Here is a 20,893-nt window from a genome sequence, read left to right as displayed (position 1 = left end):
TTATGACAAAAGTATATGTATGTATTATGACACAGTCTTATGCCTTATGGACAGTCCATCTTACTCTTAACTGCAGAACACTGTGAGATCCGTTTATGATCACTGAAATCAAGGATTACTTATATTGTATTGCTTAGATTATCAATTTCGGTACAACCGATGTGTTTTTAACACATCAAACTGCATTTTTCATATTTTAAAAACTGCACGTGCTTCTGAGAAGTAACAGTTTTGGAGTCGCGTTGTAGTCTATTTTTAAGGGTATTTCAACGTCACAGACTCTTGTTTCACTCTGTTGTATCCACGTTTGTTACAGGTTTGTAAATTAAACAAACTTAGTGTCCATTTTTACGGGTTGAAACTAGGATCCAAGTGAAAAATATGCCTTAGTGTTTAAAAACTAGGATTCAAGTGAAAAATATGCCTTAGTGTTTAAAAACTAGGATCCAAGTGAAAAATATGCCTTAGTGTTTAAAAACTAGGATCCAAGTGAAAAATATGCCTTAGTGTTTAAAAACTAGGGTCTGTCCCTTTAAATTACAAGATCATAAGATAAGACAAAACAGGCATCACCGAATAGAATCAATAAGGATATTTCATTTCATTTCAACGTATTTTCGTGCTTATAAGGTTCAAGCACGCTGTCCCGGGCACACATCTCAGCTATCTGGGCTGTCTGTCCAGGGCAGAGGGATCATTGTTAGTGGTTAGTGGTTAATGAGAGAGAATAGGGTGTAGTGATTTTACACCTAACCATTGAGTCGTTAAAACTCGTTCTGGGTGGGAGCCGGTACCGAGCTGCGAACCGTGTACCTACCAGCCTTATGTCCGATGGGGTAACCACGACACCGCCGAGGCCAGTAAGGATCTTTTATACACGACCTATTTATACAGTCGCGTGACATTGGTCTGAACGGAAATAACAAAACGATACCAGACAGAAATCGATCCTACAGCTCACCGCACCTCAGGAGAGCGCTTTACCACTGAGCTATATTCCAAAGAAAGACTTCTTCTCTTGAAGAATGTTGGCTCCTCGCGCCATATCATTTGTTTTTAAAATATATATACACAACACCTACAACAGCGAACCTTAACGGCAAACAATACCACCACCACCACCACCCAACTGAAACCGGGAGAAACAACTATACTGTATTAATTTTTATTAATCTATTAATTTATTTTATTAGCAAAAGTTGTAAAGATGCCATCTCAAAGTTACACTGCCATATTTAGCTACTTTTTCATATATTTGTAATAAATAACTACAGATTAATCGACAACAATCATAATCTTTGCATACCGGTAAATAACTCTGGAATGTCGCAATTGTAAATGTGCTTACACAGCGTGTTTACACACAGAGCCGTGTTCCTCTCCGGTTTGAAGTACCCTTTTAATTTGATAAATGTATTCACATAAAATATTTTAACAGAACAGTAGCAAAACACAAATAAATTATAATGAAAACACCTCTCTGAGCATTGATATCTTCATTTCAAAATATTTCGGATGAGCATCCCCCCCCCCCCCCCCCACACACACACACAGCACATGTATCGCTCTCTTCTTCTTTTGGGGGGGGGGGGTGGGGGTTGGGGAGGGGGGCTCCGTTCATTTTCCTTCGACAAACTCAAATATGCCCTTTTTCGAATATTGGACCTCTTTTCAATATACTGTATCTCCCCTCCCCATACACACACACCCTGCGTTCAGTATAACTATAGGTCCCTGTGTTGGCACTGGCAAGTTGACTGTCGCCAGCTAGACATGATTATCAGAGACGGGTGAGTAGCACAAAACAGCAAACCTGTCGTTTACATCCGCCTAGAGTATGACGTTTCGATAATGTTCATCTCAACTGAACTAGTTATATCGGTCATCTTCTAAAGACTGGCAAATGGCTGAAGGTATAATATTTATATATATATCAAAGCAAAGGTGAACAAATTATTTTGGCGGGATACCCCCATTATTCAAATGAGATAGCACCTTTAAATAAACTTATAAACCACAGCACACGATGACTACAAAGACTTCTGTTGGATGATCTGCCAAAAACATGTCGATTGTTACCATGGAGATGGACAATATCTTTGAAGTATCGCCTTGTTGTGGGTTTACGCAAGGACTTGGACAATGATATTGAAAATTCCCTCCGTAACCCTTTTGGCAACACGGGCAGTGTCCTGGCCGCGGCTTCCCGTTCATAAAGAGGACAGCCCGAGGCGTCTCCGTTGATGAGCAGGTTGATATCATGCTATAAAAAGCATATAAAGTAGATGCTCTCCAGTTCCGCATGACCTAGCACAGCCACACACGAACTGAAGCCGCGACAGGACGCGGGAATGTGGTCGTGGGCTGTAGCGGGATTATAAAACATACACAACGATAACATTTTAAACTTCATTACAATAAAACAAAAACCAGACAACAACAAAAAAAAGAAAAAAAGAGAAAAAAAAGAAGAAAGAAATGTTTTATTTAACGACGCACTCAACACATTTTATTTACGGTTATATCGCGTCAGACATATGGTTAAGGACCACAGATTTTGAGAGGAAACCCGCTGTCGCCACTACATGGGCTACTCTTCCGATTAGCAGCAAGGGATCTTTTATTTGCGCTTCCCACAGGCAGGATAGCACAAACCATGGCCTTTGTTGAACCAGTTATGGATCACTGGTCGGTGCAAGTGGTTTACACCTACTCAATGAGCCTTGCGGAGCACTCGCTCAGGGTTTGAAGTCGGTATCTGGATTAAAAATCCCATGCCTCGACTGGGATCTGAACCCAGTACCTACCAGCCTGTAGACCGATGGCCTACCACGTCGCCACCGAGGCCGGTAAAAAAAAAAAAAAGACAAAAAGACAAAAAAGAAGACAAAACAAAATAAAACAAAACAAAGTTAAAAAGTTAAAGTTTGCTTTGTTTAACGACACCACTAAAGCACATTAATTTATTAATTATCGGTTATTGGATGTCAAACATTTGGTCATTTTGACAAAGTCTCAGAGAGGAAACCTGCTACATTTTTTTCATTTGCAGCAAGGGATCTTTTATATGCACCATCCCACAGACTGGATAGCACACAAACAAAAACAAACAGACAATAACAACAAAGCTCGACGTTTTACATTCCTATTAAATAAATGGCAAGGACAAAACTAAGTCGAGGATGTGAGACTTAATGATCTTATTAACAAGGCAATATTTACTTTGTTTTAAACATAGCTGCCGTTTTGTCCGTTTTGGTATGCATTAATAATAAGGCGGGTTTTTTTAAATATAAGTTTTAACGTTATTCATTCTGCAGTTATAAGCCAATTCAACGGTTCCCTTTTGACACAGACTATATATATATATTTAATTAACCCTCTAGGACCCACAGGGTCACTGGCGACCCAGATTAATTAACCATTAATTAATAATTACAACATTTTACAAAAACAAAACAAAAACCTTCCCTGCAATCCCAGAGGGTCGCCGGCGACTCATTAGCGCAACGTCTACAGAGAATCAGTTGAATATTATTGGTCAGTGAGAAATGGTGCTGCCCACGATTTTTAGAAGATAGAAAAAACATTGGTTGAAAAGTTATCTGTGCTTCACAATAACGTTAGTATATTACATTTCGTATAAATATAGTAAACCAGTACACTTCAGAGAATATGTAAAAACGTATTTTGTCTGGATGCAATGAGATTTCAGGATATTTAGGGTTTCGATATGTGGTGGAGTCATGAGTGACCCTTTGGGCTAATAGGTACAATTTTCCCACCATATACCGACAATACATGGCAATGTCTTAAATGTAGATTTGTTTGGTATTCCATTCATATTTATTCAAATTTTATAATTTTGAACATCAATAACAAGTAAATGTTACAAAATAGTGTAAGGGGGTCAAATTCTGTGCTCATGACGGGTACCGCCGGTGGGGCAGGATATGCTCAGCTTTCGCGAACACCTGGTATCATCACTGTTTTACAGTGATTCAATATCTCTACCTATCCTTTGGTAGCATTTAAATGACTGAATTCATGCGCGACCGGTTTGGGATCGATTCCCGTCAGTTGGCCTATTTCTCGTTCCAGCCAGTGCGCCACGACTGGTATATCAAAGGCCGTGGTATGTGACATCCTGTCTGTAGCGGATTTCCTGTGGTGACTACGAGACAGAATTGCCATATGTTTGACATCCAATAGTCGATGATTAATTAATCAATGTGCTTTTGTGGTGTCGTTAAACAAAACAAACTCTTCTTCTTCATTAATGTTATTCCTTTTTTCTCAGTTAGGATATTTGCAATGGACCGTCACAACCGAAAGAAGCATTTCACTGAGAGGAATGATTGCTACAGATCTTATCACACAAAATAAACTTCAACTGTAAACAATTTGACTTTATTTCAATGGACACCAATACTATTGTAACCAAGAATGGAAATGAACTTCTAACCCAGAGGGTCACCGATGACCCATGACCGGAAATGACGTAATAAAAGTCAAATCTTGAATATTTGTTTGGTTTTGTATAATATGATCTTATATATGTAACAGGTCAAAAAAGTTTTTTTTTTTCACCCAGTATGACAGGGCTTGGGTCCTAGAGGGTTAAGTCAGTGAACAGTTAAAGATAAAAGTTTCTTTAACTACGCCACTAGTTTTAGAGAGAAAACCCACTACATGTTTCATTAGTAGCGAGAGATCTTTTATTATTAGGTGTATTGTTATTATTTCAACTTATTTTCGCGCTTATATCCAATTAAGATTCAAGCACGCTGTCCTGGGCACACACCTCAGCTATCTGGGCTGTCTGTTCAGTACAGTGGGTTAGTGGTTAGTGAGAAAGAAGAGAGTGTAGTGGTCTTACACCTACCCACTGAGTCGTTAAAACTCGTTCTAGGTGGGAGCCTATACCGGGCTGCGAACCCTGTACTTACCAGCCTTATGTCCGATGGCTTAACCACGACACCACCGAGGCCGGTATTTTTCGATTCGTAGCGAGGGATCTTTTATATGCACCACCTCACAGACAAGACAGCATATACCGATGGCTTAACCACCAATCCCGTTATCTATAAGTCTGACTCATTTAACCGTCGTCAGTTTATGGAAAATTCACAATGTGTGTGTGTGTCTATATATATATATATAGAGAGAGAGAGAGAGAGAGAGAGAGAGAGAGAGAGAGAGAGAGAGAGAGAGAGAGAGAGAGAGAGAGAGAGAGAGAGAGGGGGGGGGGGGAGGGTGTTTTTCGGTATCGTCATATATTTGGAATCAAATTTTTTATTTCTAATATATGATATTGACGATACCGAAACACACGAGGGTAATAATCTCTTTATCATATACACTCAAGCTTAGAACAACGTGTTTTTGTAAACTGTACATGTAACTTTAATTCCAGTCCGCCATTACTAGATATTCAAATGACGTAAGAATATATGACCTGGTGTCTTTTTTAATTAAAATAACTTCAAACTTGAATGAAGTCATTTTGGAAAACCTTGCATAAAAATAAACTAGTGCTGAACGGGTGTTTTTTTTTCTTTTTTGAACTACAGACAGCTTTCAGTGTAAAGTTGTTGCTGAAACGTTTTTGTTTGATGACTATGAATGCATGCATACGTTAATTCTGGAGTATCACCGTCGTACGTTTGCTTAAATGTCAATATATGTAGTTCTGTGACCTCGATTAATTTACATCTAATTTGTAAAGTTATCAAATTCTGAAATTATGTGACCTGAAAAATGTCACATACTTTGAATACACTGGATAAGCTATTATAGGATAAATGTAAAAAAAAGAGTAAAGTTTGTTTTATTTAACGACGCCACTAGAGCACATTGATTTTTTTTAGGATAAATGTATACTTTCCCTTGCGACAATAAGTCCAGTGTGCAACCAGCAGTTGGCGCTTTAAAATAGATTAAAAACCAAGGGCCGAACCTAGCGAGGCATGGGGAAACAAAGTTAAAGTTTGTTTGTTTATCGACACCACTAGAGTACATTGGTTTATGAATAATCGACTATTGGATGTCAAACATTTGATAACCCGCTACATTATTTTCCATTAGCAGCAAGGGATCTTTTATATGCAGTTTTACATAGACAGGACAGCTCATACCACGGATTTTTATGACAATCATGGGACACTGGTTGGGAAGGAAATGGGTCCACTGTGGTAGTTCGATTCTACGACTGAACTAGATCCCGCCCCTAGGAGCAACAACTGCCAAACCCCAACCCCGAAAAACAAATCCCCTTTTTGTTCAAGTGTCAGTATCGTCTTGTTGGAGAAGACTCTTTTTGCTCTGCTACCCTCCCTCCCCCAGCCCCATTAGTCTAGATGCGGCCCTGCACTTGTACTTTTTTGTACATGCAGACTGGATGTGACCCTCGTGTTTGTTCTCCTTGTAAATTCAGACAGATTTATGTAACATACCCTGTGAACCTAATATAAAGAGTTCTTTGCCAATATAAATATAGGCGTGCATTAATCACTGTTATCTCTGTACAGTGCATTGCAAATAAACACGATTAAACAGTCTTAATGTGCTGATCAGCGTCTGATCAGACAAACACGTTTGTTGTTGTCGTAGTTAAATAATCAACATTAAACAAAGCTCCATAAAAAAAATTACGAAGAAAAAACTCTCAATCACCCCACACACCCACCTACCCACGCACACACAAACACAACATTAAAAAAAACTATTAAGCAAAGAAAGAAAGAAACAAAACAGTAATAATAAATTGTACATATTCGCAAATGAACGAATGAATGGAAGGAAGGAGCTGGTGTATACAATGATGTATGAATGGATGAATTAAGTGGACCGACTGACTTACTGACAGACAGACTGACATACTGATTGACTGACTGACTGAATGATGGTTATTTAAAGACATCTAAGGATAACGGAAATTTGGTCAAAAAACAAGAAGGAAATCCAAATCATCATGACCGAATCGTGAAGATCGATGCCTATCAAATGGATAAATCAGAACACACCGCCATCTTTCTTCCCGCAGTGGACAAAACCCCAGATCAGAACACTCCACAAACATAAGCTTGACTAGAATGAATCATTCAATTTACAGATGACGCTTATCCGAGCTATCTATACCACGAGTTCACATCTGTATCATTTTTACTTTTATTATGTAGCACCATGGAACGGTTTAACCCGATCTGTGAATGTAGTTTATGATGTAATTATTCTCATGCAAAACACGCCAACTCACACCTATGCATGGATGATGTATTGGCCAACACTTGACTTGTTTACATGTATGGGATCGACAAACTGCGAACGATGACACGATAAGGTCACAATACAGTATTCAGCACGTTTATAACCCGTAATAACTAGTAGCTGTACTGTGCAGCTGTAGACGTCTAGCTGTGTAAAAGCACTTATATGGTAAAAGCCATTACAGAATAAATACGTACAATGCTAGTGTTAGATATCGTTACACGGTGAACACTTTAGCGTAATGCTCATATATCACCTGCTGGGATCGCATATATAGAGTATATATATATATATACACACTGTGTGTGTGTGTGTTTAAATGCATAAACTGGTATGCAAAATCTTAGTCAAAAAATCCATTCTGATTTGTAAACGGGATATATATATATTTTTTTAAAGTCTATGCGACAGTCAATCTGTCAAAGCAGTCATGTAGTCATCTGACAGTTGCAACTCGAATTACATACATGTATATGAAGCGTGGGTGATAATGAATCAAGTGTTTCCGAGAGCGCTCGGCGTTTTCTATATTACAGTTCGGTTTTTACAGGTAGCACATGGCCTCGAGGACAAGATGACTTCACAGATCTAGATATATACAAACGAACTGAAGTAATGAATGGATTTTTAACATGTGGCACACTGCCCCAAAGACATAATCTGTATTCAAGATTATAAAACAGATTTTTGCAAGTAGAATTATGGAATGAATGCTAAATCAATGTTTTACCTGATGACAATCAGTTTATATATAACTTCAGATGGAAACTGTGATTTTTACAATACTGTAATTTACTAATGCTGTGTACTGCTACGTATTTGTATTGCTAATAGTCAAATTGTAAGCAGCTATCTACGGGAACAGAAAAAATTAGCTTTTAAAGATGTTTAATTTCTCAATACAGATACTCTGCTGTGATTTGATGATTGGGGATACAATTGAATTTAATACAAGTGTCATTTTATGCACGTTGTCAGGTGATGATGTACAATAATATTAAAATCGAAGATGCAAATCCCTCTTGTATAGATAAAGTTGAGAACAACAACAGCAACAACATAAAGATACCTAGCGTGTGGAATTCGTCTTTATAACCATGTGTCGTGTCGTATGTCGTAGCAGATTAAAGTAAAGCTATTCACGGCGCTTAATACAGCAGCATAATCCATTAAAGCGATTAACAAAACAGTAACCCAGATGGAATCTCGAAATTTTTCAACATTTGAAAACAGTCAAATACTTTAAAGAGTAGGCCTACATGAAATGAATAAGTGAATGCATTGTGGAGTTGAATTTTTTTTTTAAATAATAGTTTCCAATTCTAACCTAACGTTAAAATCTATTAGACAGTGCTTACGTTTATTATAAAACGTGTTTTTTGATGAACTTGTTAACTTGTATTACATTTGGAATGGGAAATAATACTCACTGAACTACATCCCGTTACTTCGCTAATAGGATTGATTAGCCCCCCCCCCCCCCCCCCCCCCCCCCGACAACAAGGCGCAACGTATAAACTTCGTAAAGTAGGCTTTTGAATTTGAGCTGGAAAAAGAAAAACAATTCTCATTCTTCTTGCTTTTAAAAAAAATGTTTATAATTTTATCTACTGTAGGCAGGTTTTAAAAACTTCTCTTTTTTATTGTTGTTTTAATACAAAATAAATCATTTAAAAAAAATACATCACGCTGAGAAGTTTTCTAATACGACGATAAATTGTTGATAAAAAAAAAAACCGACGTCGCTGTGTTGTGTTTATTTTATGCAAGATATATGAGCTGGTGGTTTGATATCAAAAGTATCGTATGTGTATAGGTACTTTTTATTATTTAAAACATATGGAAACCAAAGAATATGCGAGACCGGTTTCACTATGGGAGGTATCAATATACATTTTGAAAACTTTTTATTCATTATATGTTTTCCTTTTCTGTGTCAAACAAAAGAACATTGTGACTTAATGAGTTCACGGCCGCTGTGACCCCCCCCCCCCCCCCCCCCCCCAAAAAAAAAAGGTCGACTTATAAAATGGCAAATTTTGTTTTTAAAATGTTCCAGATTGCATAAGACAGGGGTGTAGCATGAGCTGGACCTGTGTGTGTGTGTGTGTGTGTGTGTGTGTGTGTGTGTGTGTGTTCGAATATGAACCAAGTGGACCTTTTCTATTTTGTTTTTGCACCACCAGAAACTCCATATGTATAAACCCGTATGTTTTAGTTCTGAAAGCGGACCATTTGCTTCAGCGGGGTGTGTGTGTGTGTGTGTGTGTGTGTGTGTGTGTGTTAGTATGTAGATAATGTAGATAAAATGGATCCACCCTAAGCCAACAAAGTCCCCATTGAGTTGCTACGGCAACAGAACATCATCATCTAATAGATAAACCAGTTTGCATTCAAGCCGCATACCATGGGAATTTAGTCCAACAGCAAGTACTTACCAATACTTCCCCTAAGGGTCCGATAACGAAGAAACTCGAAAGTGCTATTAATCCATATAGAACCACTCTTTGCAGGTAAAACTGTTTAACATACTGCAGAATGTTCGACATTTCTGCCAGATTCACCAGCCCCACTCACTCGCGACCGTGTCGTCTGCTACCTGCGCAGACGTAAGGTGACGTCTGACTGAATGAAAGGGACAGCGGCGGACCGAGTTGGCCGTCTGTTAATCGAATATTCAGCGTGTCCCGGTCCTTGTGCAGGCAAAGTGTGTCAACACCAGACACGAGTGCTGTTAAACATACCTTTAAGAAGCTGAAGCGTCTTTCCACTCGTAAGAGGCTTTTCTTTCTTTTTCTTTTATAACAAAGTGTCCTGTTAAATCTTGATGAAACCACAGTGATAAAGTTAAAAAAGAATGAAGTGTCCCATTTTACATGTGTGTGTGTGTATGTGTAAGGAGTATGCTGTACTGCGAAAGTTTAATGCTGTGGCAATTTAAATAGCAATGTATTAACTGATCAGCTATTTAAAATACTTTAAAAAGGAAGGAAGGAAATGTATTATTTAACGACGCACTCAACACATTCTATTTACGGTTATATGGCGCCAGTACTTTAAAAAAGCCCAACTTTTTAAGACTTTGTATGAATATATGAATTAAATTTGTATCGCTACACCCTATGTTTATAATTATGGTCATAGGTTACTTGCATACAATATATCTTGGTAAAATACTAGTACGTGTCAGGCACGGCGGAGCAGGGGGGGTGGGGTGGCTATGGTGATCTAGCCCCCCCCCCCAATAATTCTGAATAAAAAATATTGGTAGTAAATCTTCCGAACCCCCTAGAAACTCAGTCAGACAATGTCTACTTTCTTCCGCCGTGCCTGCGTGTATAATTTATGGAAAAGACATAGGCTTTGTTTGTTTGTTTTGTTTAACGACACCACTACAACACATTGATTTATTAATCAACGGCTATTAGATGTCAAACATACGGTCATTTTGACACAGCCATAGAGATGAAACCCCCTACATTTTTTCATTAGTAGCAAGGGATCTTTTATATGCACCATCACACAGACATGATAGCACATGCCACGGCCTTTGATATACCAGTCGTGGCGCACTGGCTGGAACGAGAAATAGCCCAATAGGCCCACCGACGGGGATCGATCCTAGACCAACCGCGCATCAAGCGATAGTTTTCCCCACTGGGCTACGTCCAGGCCTACAGCTAAACGAAACAGAAAATTGATTCGATTAAACCTTTAAACAACGGTTATGAAATAACACGGCTAGAATATAATAGTATATATATAAGAACATCGGAAGGACTTTAAACTACTAGTATTCAGCGAGACAGAATTTCGCCAAGTCTGCCTTTAATAAATGCAGTGTTTGTTTTATTTCCAACAGATTTAGTATGTTGTTCAACATCCAAAATGTTCAAATTATGGCTATTTAAATTTAAAGGATTTCCTATGTTTTTCCATACACTCGAATCAGTTAAATGCAATTCCGGTTATTCGGATTTAAAGGTTGTACAATGTCAAAGTAGGAACTTTTGAGTCAAAGTTTGAGGCGGATTATTTATGGAGTAAAAAGCAGCTGCAGCTCTGATTGGTAATATTAAGTTACACTTTATTTATACAAACACTGGTCATTATTTTCAATATAAGTGGAAGTTTGTTTTGTTTAATGACACCACTGGAGCACATTGATTAATTAATCATCGGCTATTGGATGTCAAACATTTGGTAATTCTGATAAGTAGTCATCAGAGAAAACCCGCTATATTTTTGCTAATGCAGCAAGGGATCTTTTATATGCACCATCCCACAGACAGGATAGCACATGCCACGGTCTTTGATATCCCAGTCGTGGCGCACTGGCTGGAACGAGAAATAGCCCAATGGGCCAACCGACGGGGATCGATCCCAAACCGACCGCGCATCAAGCGAGCACTTTACTACTGGGCTTCGTCCTGTCCCTTCATTTTCAATAGATTACATGAAATTCACTTTTATTTAGTGTATTTTTGTTATGTAATATTTGGAAGAAAAAATTGCCACAAAACGAACATAATAATAGTTCACAAATATTGGATGTCGAAACTAAACTTCTGACCAGTAACTTTTGCCACCACACTCAGTTACAGATTTCATAACCATCATTACATCATTAGAGCCAAACCGATCAATTTGTGACTACTAGTACAATCGATCATTGGAACACCTCTAAATATAATTATTCAGCAGTGTGTTACCATGGCAATTTGATGTTAATTATATAGCTAGTCAAGGCTGTTCAAAAGTGTATTATATGCTTGGTGAGTCTGGTGGGACGTAGCTCACTGGTAAATCGGTCGCTTGATGCACAGTCGGTCTAGGGTCGATTCATTGGGCTATTTCTCGTTCCAGCCACTGTCCCAACTGGTATAACAAAGACCATGTGTATACTATTCTGTCTAGTGCATATACAATATACGTTACTGCTAATAAAAAAGTAATAGCCCATGGAGTGGCGACAGCGGGTTTTTTCTCTGTTTATTTATTCTAAACCACATGTCGAAAACCATATAATAAAATGTGATGCTCAATAAAAGATTTCTTTCTATCTTTCTTTGGCATGATGGAGGCTTGATTTAGCTTAAGTAAGTAGAACGCTGGCCCAATTCTTCACACGCTTGGATCAAATCCCTCGGCGGACCTTTGCTTTTCTGTTGTTATTTTAAAAATATTTTATTTACTTTAGTTTTTTGTTAAACGATTGCCCCTTAAAGGGCTGTGGTATGTGCTGTGTTATCTGTGGGAAAGTACATATAATACTAGCGCGTTTCCTCTGAAGACACACCGACCTCGGTGGTGTCGTGGTTAGGCCATCGGTCTACAGGCTAATAGGTACTGGGTTCGGATCCCAGTCGAGGCATGGAATTTTTAATCCAGATACTGACTCCAAACCCTGAGTGAGTGCTCCGCAAGGCTCAATGGGTATGTGTAAACTTGCACCGACCAGTGATCCATAACTGGTTCAACAAAGGTCATGGTTTGTGCTATTCTGCCTGTACAAGATCCCTTGCTGCTAATCGGAAAGAGTAGCCAGAGTAGCCCATGTAGTGGCGACAGCGGGTTTCCTCTCAAAATCGGTGTGGTCCTTAACCATATGTCTGACGCCATATAACCGTAAATAAAATGTGTTGAGTACAGCGTTAAATAAAACATTTCTTTCTTTCTTTCTTTCCTTTGAAGACATGTACAAATTATCAAATGTTTTACATCCAACAGCCGATGATTAATTACCCAACGTGCTGTTTATCTCTTTAAACAAAACACAATTTTAGCATGGTTTCAATGCTAGATTGTTTCCGCGTATCGAGACCGGTAAGGTACATGTAGATATGAACAGTCACAGGTACATGGTTACTGCGTATCGAGACCATTGAGGTAGATTGTTTCCGCGTATCGAGACCGGTAAGGTACATGTAGATATGAACAGTCACAGGTACATGGTTACTGCGTATCGAGACCATTGAGGTGCATGTAGATATGAACAGTCACAGGTACATGGTTACGTGTAAGTCTTTCTGGTGTTAGACACCATATCACATACCGCATGGTCACACACCGCAGGCACAACTCGAGAAATACGACCGAATGTCAATATCCTTGATAATGTTGGGTCTTGTTTGATAAATAGTCAACACACCAACAGCAAACTGAACCAGCCAAAACAGAAAACATAACCATGCCGCAATCTGAAGAGAGAGAGAGAGAAAAAGTAAATATATAGACACACACGGTTGCTGCCAGAGGGTAAAACGGGTATGACCTCATACCCAAATGTTTTACAGATTTCTTTTAAAGTAAACCTTTTGATAAAATTAATGACTCTTATTATTACTGTATAATTTTCTTAACCCTAACCCTAAATCTAAACCATTTTCTTTCTGGGGGAAGGTTCCCATACCCCTGTCGGCTGCGGTTGCATTCAATTCCATAGAGCCATACCCAAAAATTTCTTTCTGGCAGAAACACTGACACACGTGAAGAAAAACAGAAATGACCAATGCAAATGGAAAACCATGTTTAAAGCTATACGTAATCTAATAATAAAATATAATATTAACAACTACAACAATAAACATTATGAAGAAATGAACTGTTATGGCATATGCTTGTAGGAAAAAAATGCTACGATATACATTTTCTCCTTAAAAATTCTAAGAGATGTAAGCAATACTGTCTCATAAACAACACCCTTCATACGTTCAAATAAGGCACCGAGCCATTATTTTGATACACAATAATAACAAAAAATAATCAAGCCTTCACAGAATAATAGACACTACCCAAGTTTTGTAACCAATGCATATTGCATAGCGCCTATGTTATAATAATTTAAAACAAAATCAGAGTAACAGAGAGATTCTTACCTCTGCTGTCAACAGGACGTCATAGAAAAATATTCTTTCTTTTGCAGGTGTCACAATTGCCACCTGGTCGCACCTGTAATTAACCGTCAGCTTTATCATCTCTGCTGTGTGGAACATTTAATTTGAAAGAGTACACCTTGGATATATACATTTGCGACAAACTTTACACTGGATAGATCTATCCATCCACTCATCCATCCATATATCCATCCATCTATCACCTACTCGTCCACCTATCTGTTCATCCATCCATTACCCAATCATCTACATGTATATATCTACCCACACACATATCATTATCCCATCAATCCTTACCTCTCACACATCTTCACACACACACACACACACACACACGCACGCACGCACGCACGCGCACGCACGCACGCACATACATACACACACGCACGCGCGCATATACACGCACGCACGCGCGCATATACACGCACGCACGCGCGCGCGCATATACACACACAGACACACACACATACACACATACACATATATACACACACATACACACAGACATACACACACAGACACACACACACACAGACACACACATACACACACACATACACACACATACATACACACATACACACACACAGATTACTTATTAATCAATAAGAAAAAGATACGTACAATGAGCCCAGCACATCCGTGATGCTGTGGCAGAAGACAGAGAGAGAGAGAGAGAGAGAGAGAGAGAGAGAGAGAGAGAGAGAGAGAGCGAGAGAGAAAGAGACACAGAGAGAGACGGAGAGAGACACAGAGAGCGAGAGACAGAGAGAGAGAGAGAGAGCGAGAGAGAGAGAGAGAGAGAGAGAGAGAAAGAGAGAGAGATGGAGAGACACACACAGAGTGACACAGAGAGAGCGAGAGACAGAGAGAGCGAGAGAGAAAGAGCGACAGAGAGAGAGAGAGAGAGAGAGAGAGAGAGAGAGAGAGAGAGAGAGAGGGGGGGGGGGGGGTGGAGGTGGGGGGGGGGGAGACATTACTTATTAATAAGTAAAAGATACGTACGTCGAGCCCAGCACATCCGTGATGCTGTGACAGATGATGTTGAGACCCACGCTGATAACACAGCTGCTGACGAGAGCCAGCAGACAGAGGACGCCGTCAACGCCAACGTTCACAAGGAAGATATTGCTCTTCAAATTGCTTCTAGAACGAGGAATATTAAAAATGAAGTACGCCAGGCTCCTTAGCTACTAGCAAGTATATAAGTATAAAGGGGCATAAGACTCTGTGACCTACCGGTTTTGGACTATATCGAAGTTAAAAGTAGCCATGTTTTTCACTTACACGTGTGTAAGTACATGTATTTACAATACTTAAATATCCGCGTGTAGAAATGTGGACTTCGTAAATTCGGCCCAAACTGAATAAAAAGAAAAGATAATTCGTGCTAAAATTAATGACACACGAACATTCAAGAGTTACGTTACTTGTTCAGTTCACACCACTATTTATTAGTTAATGTGTATACTCTTCAAAAAATGTAAGGGAACTCTAATAAGAATTAACAACTGCCAAAATTGTAAGGTATATTAGCTGTGGGGAATGGTTATATGATAAAAGTGAATTAATTGGGCAAACATTACAACCGGTAGTTCAGTATTACAGTAGGTTTTATGACCACCAAAGATCTTGAAGGACGATTGGGGTCAGAAATGAAATTTTAAAGTTGACGTTTTTTTATCAGTAAATCGCAAATTCAAACAATAAAAATTACTAAAAACAAAACAATAACAACTGTATGACCAACAGAATGAAAAAGATTGACAGAAATAATGTTCTACAGTGATTAATGGACCTTCCTGGAAATTGTCAAAATCGAGAATGACACCCCACGCACGTGTACGGGGCAACTGCGTGATGTATGTGCAAACTGGAATATGTTTTGGCGTGTTGATAAACAGACCTGAACGTTCTTTACTAGGATGTCTGTGGTCAAAACGTATGTTCGGTCTAATAGTTTGATATTAACATTAATATTTCAGGTTAATAAATACGATAATTATTTAAAGCCTCCGAATCTAGGTAACATCTTTTCTGTTTTGAATAAGATGCATTTTGAGCCAAAAACACAATAGATTTGCCAAAATTGTTGATTTAATCAAAACATTGTAATTAATTCACTGGCGTAGACAGGATTTTATATTGGGGAGAACAAACCCACACCATGTATGTATGTATTGATGTATGAATATCTATATATTGTATGTATGTCGAGGTTGACTATTATATACATAGATATTAACGCACTGGCGCAGGGGATAATTAAATCCTTTCTGGCCTCACAAATTGTCCCATGCCGTTGCTGGGACTCGAACCTGTGGCACCGATTCGCGCGCAAATTGCAAGACTAACCACGATACGCTCTGAGCTATCGAAGCTTCCATTTTAAAGGAAGTTCTTTAACTCAACCATATGCATGGGGCCTACAGTCTACGCGGTCGATCCCGCTTACGTGCATGAAACAGTGGACAGACCTGGCACTGGCTAGTATGTATTGATGTATGAATATCTATATATTGTATGTATGTCGAGGTTGACTATTACATACATAGATATTAACGCACTGGCGCAGGGGATAATTAAATCCATTCTGGCCTCACAAATTGTCCCATGCCGTTGCTGGGACTCGAACCTGTGGCACCGAATCGCCCGCAAATTGCAAGACTAACCACGATGCGCTCTGAGCTATTGAGACATCCACGTATGTATGTATGTATGTATGTATGCATGCATATATGTATGCATGATTCTATAACATTTAATACAGTTTTAATTACAGTTTGATTTGGGGGGTGGGGGGCATGACCCCCGTTCTCTTCCATCGCTACGCCACTGAATTAATTATAATGTGTAGGGTGGGGGGTTAACGCCACTGAATTAATTATAATGTGTATGTTAACGCCAAAAAAAAAACAGAAGAAGAAAAAGCACTGTAATAACACAAACATATTTTACACTGCTTAGAAATTAGTATCAGCGCCTTTCGCATTGTCTTTGTGTGTGGGACTTGTTTATGTAACAGCATACTGACTTGTTCAGTTTACATTCTAAAAGGGCAAGTTAAAGAACTTACAGGGGGTTGTGTTTCTTAAAGACTGCCCGTAGTCCGCCTGTTACTATGAAGACGACTGGATAAATGAGGCTGAACAGCACGGCGTTTGCAATGCAATAGTTGCAAGTTGACTTTCTTCCGTATGTGCTGCCTTTTCTTGCGTAAAGCACGCAGCTGCCCGAGTGTTGGTTCTAAAATTTAATTTAAAAAAAAATTAAACTAAATTGACATTAATTACGTCTCAGCCTCCCTTACCAAAATAGCAGTTCAGTTAGCCTACATCTTAGAACATTGTTTATTAAATTGATCTCGAACACATAAATGGGTAAATCTTTAAAATGTGAATTTGTAAAGTGTTTCTCTCCCTCAGTAGCAATCGGGAATGTCCCTATTAGTTCAGTTGGTAGAACGCTATGTGGTGTGTGTGTGTGTGTGTGTGTCTCTCTCTCTCTCTCTCTCTCTCTCTCTCTCTCTCTCTCTCTCTCTCTCTCTCTCTCTCTCTCTCTCTCTCTCTCTCTCTCTCTCTCTCTCTCTCTCTCTCTTGCTTGACATTAAATGATCTTCTTTTCTTTCAACGTTTTATCAACCAACATTTACTACTACAATGCTTATATACCTTTGAAGTTAACCAGCAACTGAAAATAACCAATCTACATCAAACATCACATAATAAGGAGATTTGAATAACGGAGTCACAATGCATTAAAAAAATATACCTGGTAACATTAAGGCAGTTATATAACCGGTGCGCTGAGAGGTCCATTAGGCCTAATTCAAAACCGTTTTAATGATTTAACTCTGTGCCACGCCTCTAAACACACCTTTAATGAAAACAACGTGTATGAACATACACAATGATTAACATCAGAGGCACAATTTGGCTCTTAAATGATCTGACTCCAACTAAAGCAAAACCATTAGTTAGTATTTCAAATCATTAACTTAAACAGACACAAAAACACTGATGCCATAACTAATGTTTACTTACCATGCTTATAGCTAAAGGAATGAATATGATGAAGCTTGTTACAAAAATGGCTATGTATAAAATTATGCGAATAAACCAGACGAGTCTCTCCGGGAGAGGCATGCTAGCGACAAGCGGATGGACGTGCACACAGTAAACCGATGATGATGCTACATGTCGGCGCGAATTTAGGTTAAGAGCAGGAACCAGGGCGTACTATACACAACTAGTAACCAGTACACAATTACGCTTTAATGAGCTGGTCAAAGTGCAAACAGTGATTCAAGGAAAACCAGTGATTTTAGTAAAGAAATATATAAAGTTTCTAGTACTAGTGGCGTAGAGAGTGGGGAGGGGAGGGGAGGGGAGGGGGGTCAGCACGGGGGCAATGCCCCCAATCAAACTTTTTTTAAACTATTAAATTTTATAAAAATCAAACAGATACAAATACACACACACACACATACATATTATGGAATGCCCCCCCCCCCCACCCAATAGTGGGTGGCTCCCCCCTATATTACTCCTGGCTACGCCAGTGTCTGGTACCTGTATGGTCATTTGATTGATCGATCGATTCATTGCTTTTCTGGGGGTGTTTTTTAATAGATATTTATTTATGTATTTATTTATTTTTTATATGGAGATCTGTAATTTTTACTTATACTATGAATTAATATTTAGATAAGGATCACTGGCGAATCCTGGGTATTTGAAGGGCGGAGCGTCTTTATATATTTATTTCATTGGAAGACTGACCATTTTAGCAGTTATAATTGCTCGAAATGTCCGTCCAGCTCTCGAAAGACAGAGTGCTCGGGTTACACACTACTATGATGGTTTTAGTTGATTTTTCGCAATCTTTCTTCGGAACACCACACTAAATCATACTCTGTATAAATAAAGATAAAAATCAGGTAAACTTGTGTCCCCACCAGTGGAGACTGTGCACTCTCACTTCAAATATCTTTCCTATGGGCCTGTAAATACCCAGTATCGATCTGCATCAAATTGTAAAATACTTATTGATCACTGTAATTGTAAAATATATTAATAAACTTTCTCGTCTTTTGTTGTTTGTTTTGTTTTTTTTTTTTTTTTGGGGGGGGGGAGGGGTGAGGCCCTGGGGCGGCGGGCGAGGGTGGCAATATATGTAATCTGATATATCTATATCTATATATACTGAAACACAATGAAAACGCAAAAACAACACAATAAAAACGCAAATAACGACAAACTATTAATGAATTGATGGATAATGTAATATGACATTAATGACTGGTATTCATGAGATACATCCACATGGAAACATGGCAAGTTATCATCAGTAATCGAGTTGCATTCGTAATCGAAAAGTTCACCCCCCCCCCCCCCCCCCCCCCTCCCATATCAAGGTCAGTATCTGGTGTGTCCACCATTGGCCCGTGAGCATGCGTGAAGACGACGGGGAAAGGATTGGCACAAACATCTCAAATAAGCAAACAGGAATGTTCCTCCACTCCTCCTGCAACGCCTGAGCAAGCTCAGCGACGTTACGCGATGGTGGCTGGCGGTGACGTACACGACGTCCTAACTCATCCCACATGTGTTCAATTGGGTTCAAATCCGGTGAAACGGCGGGTCAGTTTATAACGGTGATACCGGCTTGTTGCAGGAATGCCTGGGTAATTCTTGCAATATGTGGACGGGCACTGTCTTGTTGAAACAGAAGGGGGCCTCCTGGTCTTCGGTGACGGCGCAAAAGTGGCTGGAGAACTGGTCTTAGAATAACGTCAACATAACGCTGGGCTGTAAGGGCATCGTGGACAATGATGAGATCACTCCTGAAATCACAATTGATTGCCCTCCATACCATCAGACAACCGCCGCCAAGACAAGACAAGAATTTTATTCTCATAAACTGCACCGAGTGCAGTATGGAGAAAATATAAACAAATTAAGTTACAAAGTGTTTTCTGTAGTGGTAATGGACATACTATTTAAGTAATATTAACCTGGAAGACTGACCCTCTCAATGACAATTTGCAAATATTTACATAGTTTACACAAAAGTGATTTTTTAGTAATTGCACTTGCTCTATTGGTATAGTAACTAGGTATATACACATTTCGATCAGTAGATAAAGACGTACATTTAAAAATATAGTGAAACTCATCACCAACATCAGTGTTGCACAAGTGATCACGATCACGTTCCCTCGCACATCCGTCAGCATACCGTTCATGGAGTCTCCTGTACACACGTGCTCTTCCATCGGCAAAGGAGACAGAGAAACGGGACTCATCTGAGAAAACAATGCTCCGGTAAAAGGCTGATAATGATTACCATTCTGGAGAGCAAACTGTAGTCTCGCAGGACGATGTCGCGTTGTCATGATGTTACCATTGTACGGGCGTCTGCATCTGAGTCCAGCCGTTCTGTGTCGACGGATGACCGTCATCGGATGGATAGGCCTTCCATGTCGTCCTATCGTGTTGCTTGCTGTCATCGTCACAGTTCTGAACCGGTCATGGAGGTGGTGTCGTCGAATCTGCCGATCTTGGCGTGGGGTAGTAACGGGACGTTGACCAGGTCAAGGTCGATCACGGACACTCCCGGTCTGTTGATGACGTTCAACAAGTCGTCCAATAGCTGACGGATGGACTCTGAAGGTCCTAGCAACTTGACTTTGCGAAGTCCCCCCTTGAACCATGCCCAACGCTCGC

At 39.4% G+C, this 20,893-nt stretch overlaps 1 protein-coding gene across 2 annotated transcripts in view; it reads right to left on the bottom strand.

The window, feature by feature from the left end:
• The window catches only part of LOC121371269, a 34,527-nt gene extending 16,187 nt beyond the window's left edge, over positions 1-18,340 (bottom strand). The window contains exons 1-4 of one of the 2 annotated variants that reach the window (XM_041497028.1): positions 18,209-18,340; positions 17,242-17,411; positions 15,171-15,311; positions 14,148-14,220 (exon numbers count right to left, since the gene is read on the bottom strand). In XM_041497028.1, coding sequence (XP_041352962.1) covers positions 14,148-14,220; positions 15,171-15,311; positions 17,242-17,411; positions 18,209-18,310 — 486 coding nt within the window. In that variant the 5' untranslated portion in view covers positions 18,311-18,340. Of the gene's footprint in view, positions 1-9,707; positions 10,733-14,147; positions 14,221-15,170; positions 15,312-17,241; positions 17,412-18,208 lie in introns of those variants that run through there. The other variant, XM_041497029.1, reaches the window with a different exon arrangement.
• Between the last annotated feature and the right edge of the window lie 2,553 nt (positions 18,341-20,893).

This window comes from Gigantopelta aegis, chromosome 4 (genome assembly GCF_016097555.1).
Source record: "Gigantopelta aegis isolate Gae_Host chromosome 4, Gae_host_genome, whole genome shotgun sequence".
NCBI classification, from domain to species: domain Eukaryota; kingdom Metazoa; phylum Mollusca; class Gastropoda; order Neomphalida; family Peltospiridae; genus Gigantopelta; species Gigantopelta aegis.
The sequence above is the reverse complement of the archived record's forward strand: the minus strand, read 5'-3'. Positions and strand labels throughout refer to the sequence as shown.